This window comes from Electrophorus electricus, chromosome 1 (genome assembly GCF_013358815.1).
Source record: "Electrophorus electricus isolate fEleEle1 chromosome 1, fEleEle1.pri, whole genome shotgun sequence".
NCBI lineage: Eukaryota > Metazoa > Chordata > Actinopteri > Gymnotiformes > Gymnotidae > Electrophorus > Electrophorus electricus.
In genome coordinates, this window is record NC_049535.1 from 35,198,800 (window position 1) to 35,213,799 (window position 15,000).

At 44.1% G+C, this 15,000-nt stretch overlaps 1 protein-coding gene and 1 long non-coding RNA gene across 3 annotated transcripts in view; both read right to left on the bottom strand.

Moving 5' to 3' along the window:
• Positions 1–11,069: 11,069 nt before the first annotated feature.
• On the bottom strand, positions 11,070–13,133 carry LOC113567703. The gene is made up of 2 exons (XR_003409489.2): positions 12,053–13,133; positions 11,070–12,014 (listed from the first exon to the last, which is right to left on the bottom strand). It is a non-coding gene; the product is annotated as an uncharacterized LOC113567703 (long non-coding RNA).
• A 9-nt stretch (positions 13,134–13,142) lies between these two features.
• Positions 13,143–15,000, bottom strand: part of znf281a (zinc finger protein 281a) — a 12,241-nt gene continuing 10,383 nt past the window's right edge. For both annotated transcript variants that reach the window (XM_035531341.1, XM_035531345.1), the window contains exon 7: positions 13,143–15,000. This exon is cut by the window's right edge and continues 1,105 nt beyond it. In XM_035531341.1, the coding sequence (XP_035387234.1) occupies positions 14,480–15,000 (521 nt within the window). In that variant the 3' untranslated portion in view covers positions 13,143–14,479.

The following is a 15,000-nucleotide window of genomic DNA, read 5'->3' on the forward strand; positions in this document are numbered from 1 at the left end:
ATCATGAGTCACTCAGCATCAGTGACATGCAGAACAAACCTCCCACTGTGGAGGTTTATGAGGCCCAGTGATAAAACCCTCCGTGGGCGCTGTTCACTTATGGAGTAATATCTTTACAAGCCTGATTTGAATGTTTTAACTTCTTGTTCATGTACACAGCTGCACATATGTCAACAAACTTGTTCTGTTTTAAAATGCCAGGACTCCGTTTTTAATTTGGACAACTACATACAAAAAGAGTTCCACACAATCACGATGAATTACACAGTCACTGCTGTGTTCGCAAGGGAGAGAGAGAGAGCACCCAAGCGAGACCAGTGGTTTGTAGTCTTAAGAGACACCAGCAGTGTGTAGTCCTAAGATACACCAGCAGTTTGTAGTCCTAAGAGACACCAGCAGTGTGTAGTCCTACCAGACACCAGCAGTGTGTAGTCCTAAGAGACACCAGCAGTTTGTAGTCCTAAGAGACACCAGCAGTTTGTAGTCCTAAGAGACACCAGTAGTGTGTAGTCCTAAGAGAAACCAGCTGTGTGTAGTCCTAAGAGACACCAGCAGTGCGTAGTCCTAGAAGAGACCAGCAGTGTGCAGTCATAAGAGAGACCAGCAGTGTGTAGTCCTACCAGACACCAGCAGTTTGTAGTCCTAAGAGAGACCAGCAGTGTGTAGTCCTAAGAGACACCAGCAGTTTGTGGTCCTAAGAGACACCAGCAGTGTGTAGCCCTAAGAGACACCAGCAGTGTGTAGTCCTAAGACACACAGCAGTATGTAGTCCTAAGAGACACCAGCAGTGTGTAGTCCTAAGAGACACCAGCAGTGTGTAGTCCTACGTGCAGGGCACATCCATGCACACTGCCAACCACAAGTAAGGGAGATTAATTAATAATTGGAAGTTTAATTAATTTTTTCATAGTCAATCATATCGCTTGTCTCATACCACTTAGCACATTTGTCATCACAAAGGACCTCATCTCTCTGGCACTTTAATGTCTTTAATAACCATTATACTGGGACTTTATTGACCGTCATAGTGGAACTTTATTGACCATCATACTGGGACTTTATTGACCGTCATACTGGGAGTTTAACTTACAAATGTTTCAAGGGTTTACAGAAAATGGTTTGAAAAGCAAAAAATGTAAGAAGCAACCAGTAAAGGGAGAATGTTTGGCATCTTAACATAGATGGAAGGATCAGAATCTTACCCAAGCAACATGGGCCATGCTGCTGAGAAGGTGGGGGGTGGGGGGGTCATCCCCTCTACAGACCACGGTCATCCCTTCTAACGACCAAAGTCATCCCCTCTACAGACCACGGTCATCCCCTCTACAGACCACGGTCATCCCCTTTACAGACCACGGTCATCCCTTCTAACGACCAAAGTCATCCCCTCTACAGACCACGGTCATCCCCTTTACAGACCACGGTCATCCCCTCTACAGACCACGGTCATCCCCTTTACAGACCACGGTCATCCCTTCTAACGACCAAAGTCATCCCCTCTACAGACCACGGTCATCCCCTTTACAGACCACGGTCATCCCCTCTACAGACCACGGTCATCCCTTCTAACGACCAAAGTCATCCCCTCTACAGACCACGGTCATCCCCTTTACAGACCACGGTCATCCCCTCTACAGACCACGGTCATCCCCTCTACAGACCACGGTCATCCCTTCTAACGACCAAAGTCATCCCCTCTACAGACCACGGTCATCCCCTTTACAGACCACGGTCATCCCTTCTAACGACCAAAGTCATCCCCTCTACAGACCATGGTCATCCCCTCTACAGACCACGGTCATCCCCTCCAGAGAATATGGTCATCCCCTCTAACGACCATGGTCATGCCCTCCACAGATGATGGTCATCCCCTCTACAGACCACAGTCAACCCCTTCTACAGACCATGGTCATCCCCTCCACAGATGATGGTCATCCCCTCCACAGATGATGGTCATCCCCTCCACAGACGATGGTCATCCCCTCTACAGACGATGGTCATCCCCTCTACAGACCACGGTCATCCCCTCCACAAATGAAGGTCATCCCTTCTACAGATCACAGTCATCCCCTCTACAGACCACAGTTATCCCCTCCACCGACCACAGTCATCCCCTCTACAGACCATGCTCTTCCCCTCCACAGACCACGGTCATCCCCTCTACAGACCACGGTCATCCCCTCTACCGACCACGGTCATCCCCTCTACAGACCAAGGTTATCCCCTCTACTGACCATGGTCATCCCCTCTACAGACCACGGTAATCCCCTCTACAGACGAAGATCATCCCCTCTACAGACCACAGTTATCCCCTCTACAGACCACGGTCATCCCCTCTACAGTCCACAGTCATCCCCTCTACAGACCACAGTTATCCCTTCTACAGACCACAGTCATCCCCTCTACAGTCCACAGTCATCCCCTCTACAGACCACAGTTATTCCCTCTACAGACCACGGTCATCCCCTCTACAGTCCACAGTCATCCCCTCTACAGACCACGGTCATCCCCTCTACAGTCCACAGTCATCCCCTCTACAGACCACAGTTATCCCTTCTACAGACCACAGTCATCCCCTCTACAGTCCACAGTCATCCCCTCTACAGACCACAGTCATCCCCTCTACAGTCCACGGTCATCCCCTCTACAGACCACAGTTATTCCCTCTACAGACCACGGTCATCCCCTCTACAGTCCATGGTCATCCCCGCTGCAGATTTTGATTCCTCAGCTCAGATTGATTCTGAAGAATAAAATAATGAGAAGGAAAAGCACGGGTGACGTTCACATGGAATAGGATCTCGGACAAGTTGTTGGTGTGCTCTGCACGTTTCACTCCGGATGGTTTCTCAACTCTTAGATACACCAAGAACACTTCACTCCACTTTCAACATCAAAACGAAGTTTGGATGCCCACATGCGCCATGGTCTTAACTTCCTTTTTTGTATTAACTTTGTTAATGTAACATTAGCTACCATCAAGCTCCAAGTAAGTAGCTAGCAAGGTAGCGAAACTAGCCAGCTAACCAGCATGATGGAAGCATAGTCTTAGTAACAGAAAGGTTCATTCCTGGCTGTGTCAAAGAAATACCCTGCACTGTCATATAAATCTACAGGACGTATCTTTGTCAATCCTTCTGTTATGTAACTTTCTAATTTATAGTTCATTGACAAGACATAACTCAGACACTTTCAAGTGTCAAGGGTATGAAAAGGACATTAGAGAGGCGCTCCAGTGAATAAATGAGTTTGACCTTAAATATCTGTGATATAATTAGTGTAAAGACATCCAGCTCTCCTCTGATGCAGTTCAGTGAGACTTTGCCAATAGAAAATAAGTCCTTATAATAATAATTCTTCTCATAAGTCCTTGTTTTTGTGCTGGTGCTGATTGAGTGAATCATGAACATTTGACCTCACAAATGTGATATTAAAATATTCACAAGAGACTAAAAATCAATAATTATCAAAAACATGTTGACATGTATGTATGGTCACACCATATCAATAAATCCTTCAAATGTGGGCTTAGTCATGCATGCCATTTCTGGAGCAGTTCTGCCAATAGGTGAAGCTATAATATATTTTTCAAAAGTAGCGCCACCTACTAGAGAATTTACTGCTTGCCACGTGTGATTATGTGAGTGAGTGAGTGAGTGAGGGTTCCATGAGGTCCCCAGTCCTGGAGATTGTACTAATGGTCTTGAAATGAACACTGAAATTATTTATGTCTCCTTGTTGAATCAGCCTCTGGAGTTTGGTGAGTGTGGCTTAAGAGGGGACGAGAGTGCAGTTTTGGCCATATTTACAAACTAGCACTTGAACCGCAGGGATCCCGAGCCATTAGCATCTAGAGAATTAATGTAGCAACTGCTAACAACCTGCAGGAAAGTGATTTGGCTGATGCTTGTCTCCATGGAGGAACATGAGAACAATATCAGCTAGTACATTAATATGGCCATGGCCACAAGTCAGAACGCTTGTGTGTGTGTGTGTGTGTGTGTGTGTGTGTGCAATACATTACAGTCACTATCAGTTGATTAGTTCTTAATTGTGGGTTTAGCCTACTTCACTGAAATGAAAAGGTCAAGTCAAAGGAAACAGTATTGGTCCTGATTACAAACATACTGACTACAGCAAAAACTCAAAGCCCATTTGCCAATAAGATGGTTGCAAGATGGAAGGACCTCCTCCCTGAGTACAGCTGTGGACCTGTTTGGATAACCTGGTCAGGACCTCATGCCTGTCTGATACAGTTTGGTGTTAGAATGTTCTGCCAACATTAGATTCTGGAACTTAGATTCTGGAATATCTTTCTGTTACATAGTTATTAGATTCCAGAACTTTCATGTTTGCTACATAGTTATTAGATTCCAGAACTTTCATCTTTCTGTTACATAGTTATTAGATTCCAGAACTTTCATCTTTCTGTTATATAGCTGCTCTCCATCTCCCCCACACATCACCAGACAGAGATATTTTGATATCCAAGCTCAGCATGGCAAAATAAGGCTCCTGTTTCACCATCACTGTTAAGAAGACAGTAAACAAACATGGATCACACTCAGAGGACTAAACTTGGTTTTCCAGAATCCCGAGTGCCTGTTTGCTGTGCTAGTCCCAAACCTCCACAGACTGGTCTCTAATTGCTGGAGGATAAAACGCTTCATAGAGCACAGATGAGCAACAATGGCTTTGATTATGCAAACCATTCATTAAATATTTGACATGATGGCAATTATTTTCCATTTTTGTTTACACGTTCCCATGGCATCAGTGTTTTAATGAAAGTGTTCTTCACATACACTGCTCTCCAGAAATACCACCATTACATCCAAACCATACATTAGTCAACATATGCAAACTGATATTCAACACCCACACCAGGAACCCATTAACACCACATTCCAAGAGAAAACGTCTTTAGCACAAGATTAAGAGAAGACTGTTTTTTCGTACCATCCTGAGCCTGGTGGAGAGGTCATATATCTTACCCTGAGGTCCACCAAAGCCTACCCAGGATCCTTTGCAGAAGCCTGTATGCGAATCATTCTGAAAGGACACAGAATCTCTAAACTCCCTTATGTTTTAGGTGTTATATGTTTTATGTTATTAATTTTAATTATTAATATGTTATGCAATGTTAGGCCTCTTTTCCCTGTTAACTCTTTTTATTACCTCAGGATAGAGGATTAAAGGATAGAGAGGATTATGTAATGAAGAGTTCTTTGATCTACAGTCAGCATTCCTTTAAATATCTGCACAGAAATGCGGAGCCGCTCCAGACTCCAGATTCCAGACTGATGGGTTCGTGGCACAGTCCCCAGATCTAAGCCAATGTCACAAACCAGATTTCCATTCACTGCAATTTTGCTCTGATTTCAGATCAGCACTTTTACTTGATGTACAAAACGCAGAATTCCCGATATAAATTTCCGATAATTACATCATAATAATAGTAGAAGACAGGAGACAGTGCAAAATTGTTTAACATTAAGTAAAAGTCTCAGAACCTGCATGGAGATTCATTCTGAATGTGATTTCATGGCCATCACGTGACCCAACATCAAGCCTGTAATGCACGGAAATGATGCTTAATGCACCTTTAAAGGTTCGGAGGGGACAGGTGGCATGTCATGAGCATAAGAGAATTTCCAGAACATCTGGAGTCGAGACAGCATGGACATTCACTGCATTCTCGTTGACCCTTAACCTCAGAGTTTCTTTCTTCTCTGGCTTCATAAAGCATTCACGGCTCTGTTTTGACTTTTCAGGTTCACCACTTGTCTAAAGGTTTTCAGTCATTACTGGGAATGACATTTCAGCACAACGGCTTGGCAGAAAGGAAGCTTCTAAAACCCTAAAGCCCTGCGGGGTCAGATGTGGGGCATTAGAATGTCTGGGGAAGGGGGCCAAAACCAAATTGCTTTCTGGCATTGAAGAAAATAAAAAACTGCCAGTATCCAGCAAACCATCTGTGTCTAGACTATATAAACACCTCCCAACAGAAGGGCTTTTATTAGCTGTGTCTTTGACAGACAATCAGATTTCATATTAAAAACACTCACATGAAGAGAACAGGTTTGTTTAGTTCTCTCTTGTATTTATATTTACCAGACACTTTAATCCAAAGCAATTTACAATCCCATTTGAACACAACTTAAGTAATTGAAGGTTAAGGGTTTTGTTCAGGGACCCAACAGTGGCAACTTGGCAGTGGTGGGACTTGAACTGGCAACCTTCTGATTACTAGTCATTACTAGTACCTGTTTCATCTGGTTAATTGTGATCAGTAAGTAGCATCCTTCATCACGTCAGAGGTAGAAATGCCTCAGACTGGTGTATCAGAGTGGCACATCACTCCTGTCTGGACAGAAACGTCACTATAGACAAACTGAGTCTCACCTCAAAGACAACGGCTGGTACTGAAGGAAATAACAAATAGAAAGTAAACAAAAATAAATTTTCCCAGAACAGGGTTGTGATCAGCGAAACGTATCCACGGAAACGCCATGTCTGCTGTTCCTCATTTGGTACGTGTGAATCTCCAATGATGGCAATAAGCTACAAGGAAGCGTCACCTTGTCTGCTGTACTGGTGCTCCTCTGTAGTTCCTCTGTAGCTCCCATTGCCAGAAGCAGCATGAACATGTGGCATGTGGCACGGGCGAGCTCAACAACACAACAAACAATATCAAACAAGGCCATTTCACGCACTGCTCTTACAGATGACTCCTAGAGTGTATGGTACAAGGGTCAAGCAGAAGTGAACTGGACAGCAACGGTTAGTTTAATATTTGCAGTTTTTGCGGTAATATTTACAAATGTTTCATTAATAATTAGTTCAACTGAACTGAATTTTGTGGGGTAACTTCATCTAAATAAAGTTCATTCACTGTAAACATTTCAGTAAAAAAGATTTGCTTGTTCACAAAAGTATATAAATATAAATATGAGAGAGAATCTCTCTCTCTCTCTCTCTCATATATATATATATATATATATATATATATATATATATATATATATATATATATATATATATATATATATATATATATATATATATATATATATATGATTCATGTTTGTCAAATTCACTTTTTTCTTGTCGGGTTTAGTTCCTGCCTATACCATGCTGAGTCACATCACCTCTCTCTGACTTGTAAAGGAGGTCACAGCCAACATAAACATGTTCACTGTCTGAGGCCCACAATGAGATAAAATCACACCTGCCTTTCTTGCAAATTTGAACGCACATACAATTCACGAAGGGAATCAAAAGTCAAATGTTAATCAATAACAAGGTCTCATAGAAGAAAGAATTTTTAAATTCTCGTGAAGCAATGACTAAAGTTTTATTGTTTCCTTTAGGAGTGGTGAATGAGAAAGTATTTTTTAATGGTCCACTGATTGGATTTTCTCTAGAAACTAGAAGACAAGCCAGATTGAAGGGTAATAGCCAACCCACACTCACACGTGGACGGGTGCATTATTTATACATTTATTCATTTATTCATTTATTAATATTGATATTAATATTAATAGTGTCATGAAAATGGCCTTTGCACAGACGCACCTGTCGCTCTGCTGGACTGCAGTCCTGGTCTGTGTCGGCACCACTACACTGAGGCGGATGACCTGCCTGTGCTTCCTGTAGTGTCACACTCACACAGAGGAAGGACCATCTGTGACTCAGTCCAACAAAGGAAGGGTCGCTTCTGTGACTCGGTCACACGGGTGACTGGGAAATATCACTTCCTAAGACACACGTGAGTGCAACAAGAGACAAATCTGGACCAGCGTCCAGACACGCGAACAGACGTCCCAGGTCCAGATGACCTTCTCCAACATGGGAACCAACACCTCTGCAAAGGGCCAAAAATATCACAGCGCAAACATACTGGCGATTATCCATAATCACACACACACACACGCACGCACACACACACACACACACACACACACACACACAAGGGAATGCAGCTAATAAATAACTCTAAACTAATGATGAGGCGATCCAGTGTCCTCTGTGAAATTGATTTTCTAATTACTGATGAACCTTCAGGCCGATGTATGCCTTTAGAGGGAACCCAGACTACGGGACTTTACACTGCAGCAAGACACCTGAGCCGGACACTGACCACATGGGATACATCTCCCCATCAGTTCTTGCATGAGGACCAACGCTGCTCCAGTGTTTCCTCGTGAGGTAATGAATAAGTTATTATCCTAAGTCTGTGATGTTGAAAGTTTGCGGGGAAAATGACACTCAGAGAATAAAGTAAACAATCCATGCAGTGGACTTATTATAAATATGTGTAATAAAGGTGAAATTTTACATGACAGTATTCACGAAGAGAGGGGTGGGGAGAAACCTAGCTGATAAACACGACAAACGTGTTTTAAGTCACACTAGTAGTTAAAGACTTTGGCATGAAATGTAGCTAATATTGAAAGAAATACGTGAACAATCCCAAGTTTCCTGAAGGTTCTAAATGCTGTGAAACGTCACGTCTACAGCATTTGGACGACGCCCGTATGCAGGGACCTACCAATTATCAACACGACAGCACGCATGTTCCCTGGGAAATGAACCCGTGACCTTGGTGTTACTAGCGCAAAAATAAACCTTATGAAAAGTTTTCATTTACAGACCACAGTTGATGCCTCTGAGGGAACCTGAAGACGTTGGTCTCTTGGTGTCTTCCTTGATGCAGGACTCTACAACCACAGTGCACATTACAAAACAGCCACTTTCAGCTATTGTGTGTTCAGTCATACTCATATTAGGCATTAGGAGACCAAACGTTAAAGAAGAGTTGAGAAATGTAACATTTCACAAGCTCATGTGTGAAAGTTTATATTTTTTATTGTTTGCATTCCAACTTTAGTCCAGGAGTTTAACGTTAACGTTTAACTCAGTTTCTGACCCCATTTTTCTGTGTGGTAGATATTGAACGGAGGACTGAATTTCTCTTGTTGTGCTAAAGGTTAAATTTTTCATTTGTAGCTAAGATCAGGGATCTGAACACCAGAGAAGGGTGGAATCACTCTCATACACACACACAAAACAATGCCAGCATTGTTGTTATTAACAATTCCTGCAGTTCAGCTACAGCTGACTGTAAAGCTGACCATGTGAGGAAAGAATAAAACATTTGACAGAAATGTTTTTTAATCATCATTACAAAAGGGGCCCATGATTCCAAACTAAAGACTCCTCCATTTGGACAGGAGCGCACCGTGAGAGGTAAACAGTGCATTGCTGGTCTCCCACCTGTGCAGTAACATGTTGATAACGGCAGGCTGATGTCAGTGTTTGGATTTATTTCCATGATCGCTACTCGGGTGCACATTTATGAGTTTCACTAATGGGACTAAACAAACAGACACAATTACTGAGCCAAACGTGTGGACTTCAGACCTCATAATGTGAGCGGCACACGTTATCAGAGGAGCTGTGAGGAACGTCAGCAGATGGACTGTATGTAAGAAAAAGCTCTTTTCCCAACATGCCACACATTGTTATCAAAGCCACACAGCTGGACAAAGAAAATATATGTTTATCTAAGAGATTTTGCATAACGCACATAAATAAGTAACTCATGGCTTCTGAATCGGGTGTTTTTCTTTCTACCTCAGAATTCGTCTGTGGGGAGAATTAAAGTTTGAGTTAAGAACTGACAGACTCGTAATTCAATCATGTTGGAACCCAGAAGAGTGGGATTTGAACATGCTGTTGGACACACTGGACAGTGAGGCAATGCAGGATGTTTCAGGAACCATAACATACAGACTGTCCAAATCAGATCTGAGCCAATCAAAACTCACGAGACTTTTGATCAAATCGCAGTCAGTAAAGCAGACAGAGGACAGTAGAAGACAGGAGGCTAACACTGAACTAAAGTTCACGACCCTGTTCACGGTGACGTCGCGCAGTATGGAGCCCAAACTCCCTCACAGTTATAGTCCACGCCCCTCCACTTCTGCTCCTCCAGCGTTAACGACTCGTTTACCATCAAATATTCAGAACTGATACTTATCACAGAGCAAAGGGAGGTATGGCACACACACACACACACAGCCGGACACAACCACAGATACTTACACACAGACACACTTACCCACAGAAGCTGTCTGATTCTTCCTGGGTAACACAGGGGAGGGTGAATCAGATTTGCTGAGATGGTTAAGACTGTTTACAGTACCTACAAAAATCTTTGTTCAGTGTCAAAACAAAGGAGAAATCATTTGACTCAGACATGCACACTGTACATATGCAATTTTCTTTCTATCTAAATATTTGTGGGTTAGTGTTTTTAATATATTCTCCATTTTTGGCCCATTTTAGTGCGTGCAGTTTTGAAATGATGCAGAGTACAGTCATATTTTTATGGATCCACAGACAAGTGAAAGACATTCACTAACATGTCTCATCATATCGTGCAGTGTGAATCTACCCCACTACCCCACCCCCACATGATGACAGCATCATCCGGGTCCAGTTCTGAAGTGCCAAGGAGTGTGTGGAGTGTGTTAGCGAGACGGAGCCGTTTGGAGAAAAAAAACTAAAATTAGATAGAAACCCACGAGAAACTAGGTGGGATGGAAAGAAAATCACTGAAACATCATTAAAATGAATATTAATGTCTGACAAATGACAAAGTCTACACAAGGAATAGAAGTGAAGAATTTCACTAGGACAGGAGTTCCAGTAGAGGGCGCTGTCCTTTACGTGGACAAGATTTACAGCAGGCAGGGTGGAAATGTAGACTTCGAGGGGAAATAAATAAAAATAATCATTTTAAGAGATTTAACAATTACCCGAAAATTTCAGCCTCATCTGGAGTGTGCAGTAGTGCATTCTTCAGATCATCCAGGACCTGCAGACGGTCTTCATCATTTAGAATCTGCATCTAATGCATCACTGAGATGTTTTCATGAAACATGTCTATCTATCCCAGATCCAGATCCACGAACATGTTTGTCCAGATACTTCTAGGACTGCTGTGGATTAAGGTTTTTACATCCAGTTGTAATTGACCAGTTTTCAGCCCTGAGGGTCTGGACATTTATCACTAAGCCATCTGACTAGATTTTAAAGATTTAGAGGCACTAGTACCTCACATTACGCAATAAAAATCACATGACCTCAAAAACAGGTCAAGTGAATACAATTTGATAAGCACTGATAGTGTTAAAAATATTTTTTTTAAAACAAAAACATCAAACCTAAAACATAAAATACATTTGTTGACTGACACAGACAGAATTGCCTTTTGATTCAACACTATTTCTTTGTCAAAGACCACTGGAGAAATTACAGGAAGTACCGCATGGACACACAACACAAGGATCTCTCATTCCTTAGTCTTTGTTAACACAACAAAACAACAGCAATCACCTTACACACGTTACGTGGAAATGAACAGAAGTAATAGTTTCTGAGCAAGGCTTACTTCCAGAGTACTGTTTGCTAAACAGATGAGCTAAATCTTTTAATAGAACAAAATAAAATGAAGAATGAATTAAGATAAACAACACAAGCATTGATAACGTTTTTATTATTATTATTATTATTTACTTTCCTAATCAATAATGAACTCAAATGGACAGGTTACAGCCCTGTGGATCAGATCACATGAATCTGGATCAAATAAAACGGGTGGAAAAGAGAGTGAACTTGATTTAAAAACTTGGTGTATTGACCAAAAAATGAGGGGAAAATGGAAAAACAATGCAGATATCTTAGTGTTCTAGGGTGTTTGTAAACAATAAAAGTGGATCATATCGAATTAAAGCAACGTCATACTGCAGAAATTAGGGGGGGGGGGGGGGGGGGTGACCCGTGTGTGTGTTTACTGGCCCAAATGAGATGCCACTCTGGACAGTGGAAGCAGTTCTGTGTAAAAGTCTGGACTCACCAGGGACGCACGTCAGCGACACGTGCTGGGAACAGCAGAGCTGAGAGACGGACAACACCCTGGTGTCCGGTCTGAACCGCTGACGGACCTGACTCAGTGTTAGAACCGCTGGAACCGCTGACGGACCTGACTCAGTGTTAGAACCGCTGGAACCGCTGACGGACCTGACTCAGTGTTAGAACCGCTGACAGACCTGACTCGGCGTTTTCAGCACTGACGGACCTGACTCGGCGTTCTCCCCAGGCCCTGCACACTGAGCAGGTAAACCCCACAGAACAGAAACACTGGGATCTGGGCACGGACATCAACAAAAAACCATAACCGATAAGAACAGAGGGGGGTATAACCAGAGTAGAGAGCCCCACGGCCCCCGCTACGTAGGCGGCAAGCTCCGCCCTGACTCCCTGCGTCTGGGGTCGTCAGTGATATGAGGTATGAAGATGTCAGTCGTGAGAATTTACGTTCAAGTGATCGTCATCGGTATCGTTACCGTGAACACGATACGAGCACTCCGGTTTGCTACAGGCGCCGTGCGGGGCTCTTAGTGGTCAGCTTGTTCTCCCTGTGTTAGATGCCATGCTGTCACCCGAGTCCGGACCAGGACGCTGTCCTCACTAGGAGGGAAGGAGTGGGACGCAGACAAAAGGATGTGGAAAGCACAAACTAGGGACAGAGTGACAGCAGTCTACAGCAGAGAGAGGAAGACAACAGTTATCGATCATTAAAAAAAAAAAAATCAATAATACTTCCATAACTTAAACAATAAAAAATGACAAGGTAGCAGAAGAGAATACGTCACTCCGCATGCACACGCAGACGGTTCTTCACTGTGAAATGTTCGCAATGTTTGTAGTTGCATTTTGGATGGTGGCAACAGTGAAAGGCCGCGGTTACGTGTTTGAGTGGCACAGTTCATAGCACCGCCGGAACCCGACAGCAACAGATCAGGATACTCACAGTTTCCCCCAGACTCAATTAAAAACTAAACCCACCCGCATCCCTCCCAGCCCCGCCCACTCCAAGTCTGTCCTACATACATCCAGAAACTGGAAAAAAGCAAAACATTAAAAGTACAACCTTCCCACAAATCCGTGCACAAAATATTCCCACCCTGCATTTCTTTGACAGAATTCCCATTCAGACTAAAAGCCATCAAAATGTAAGACCTCGTCATGTAACCGTGAAACCCAGCCCCGCCCCCTCCTCCCCCCAGAGCTGTAGAGGCCCCACCCCCTCCTTCCTGATGCTTCAAAAAAATAAGAAATATACATTTTACAGCGTCAGTTACAGAATCGGCCTTCTGCGTCGAAATGAAAGGGGTTCAAACCAAAGTTATGGACTGGAATCTTTTGGAGAGAAAGAAGAAGAAAGGGAGAGAGAGAGAGAGAGAGAGAGAGAGAGAGAGAGAGAGAGAGGGAGAGAGAGAGAGAGAGAGAGGAGTCAAAGAAAGACCAGACAGCACGAAAGGCCCTACAGTCTGACGAACCGCTCACGCACGTCCCCACAGTCCCCTCTAGTGACAACTCTTGGATCTGCAGTCCCAACACAAAGGGAGAGAGGGAGGGAGAGAGAGAGAGCGAGAGAGAGAGAGAGAGAGAGAGAGAGAGAGAGAGAGCGGGTTTCTGAAGACTCTTCACCAGACCAACACCCCCCCGCCCCTCCCCTGATCCGGTACCCAGCATCACCTGCTCATGCCCAGAGAAGTTACACGTGGTATTTTACATATAGATATTTTATAAATATATATGGCCCTTATTGAAAGAAAGCGTGAGCGTTCCACACATAAAAGTACCGTAATCTCTATATAGCGAAGTGGAAAGTGTTGTCAGTGAATCAGAGCAGGCAGCAGTTCTGTTACGCTTAGCACTCATTCAGAGTAATACAAAAATAAAATATCGCCCCAAACCCCCTGAAAACACACACACAAAAAAAAACAAACCCCCAAAGCTTCTTGGTATTTGCAAATGGTGCGTTTCTTTGACGCGTTCTTGGTGCCTCTGATAAAACTTCACTATTTCCTGAGTAATACTTTCATTCTTGTAACAGACAAAATCTTTTTCTCTCCTTTTGTTTTTCTGTTTTTTGCCCCGGTTCGTTTTGGCGCCAGCTCTGACCTCCTCCCTGACCGCTGCGATTTCACGGTTCTTATACATGAATATTCACGAGAGGAGGGACAGAACGTAAAGGTCACTGGCCTACGCTTGCGTCGGGACGCCGTGCCATTAATCGATTAGCCGACTAAAACGCTATTAAAGAGCAATAAAAGAATAAAACACCTTTATGGCTCCAAAAAGCAAATATGGGGAAACTAGAAATTGCATTTCTCTCGGGTCTCTCTGACCAACTGGGTTGAAATTTCATGTTTATATAAACGGCAGTGATATAATTATTATGAAACGGAAAACATGAATAAAAAATAATGACAATAAAATAGAACTAAATAATAATAATAATTAATAATAATAACAATACATAACAAAAGACAAATCAATAGTAAAAAAGAAACAAAGCTCAGACTGCGAGCCGTGAGGAGACCTGCGTCCTGGAGCCGGTTCAGCTGTAGCTTTGGCTTGGTGGGGTTTTGGGGTCAGAGGTGACGGGGTCGCTGACGTCAGCCAAGAGACTGGTGTACCCTGAGAACTCCGAGACCGACGTTTGCAGGCGGTGCTCCAGCATCCCCCGCGCGTCTGCGCCGAAGCCCAGCTGCCCGCGGCCCCCTTTGAACTGCGCCCCAAACGCCTGCACGAAGTTCTCGATCTGGTAGGCGCCCTTGGCCGTGTCCAGGGGGGTCAGCTCCTGCGTGGGGGGCAGGGAGAAGCCGGGGGCGGGGCCGGCCGGCGCGCCGTTCTCTGGGCCCCGCGACTCCTTCCGGGCGGCGAGGGCGGGGGGCGGGGCCGGGGGCGGGATCTGGTAGGCGGAGGTGGGCGTATGCGCCGGGGGCGGGGTGGAGGCGTGCTGCTTCTCCAGCTGTTCGGTGAGTTCCTGGGAGGGCGTGAGCTGCTGCGGGGGCGGGGCTTGCGGGGGAGGGGGGTGGGCGGGCGGCTCCAGACCGCTGAGGTGGAATCCCTGCGGAG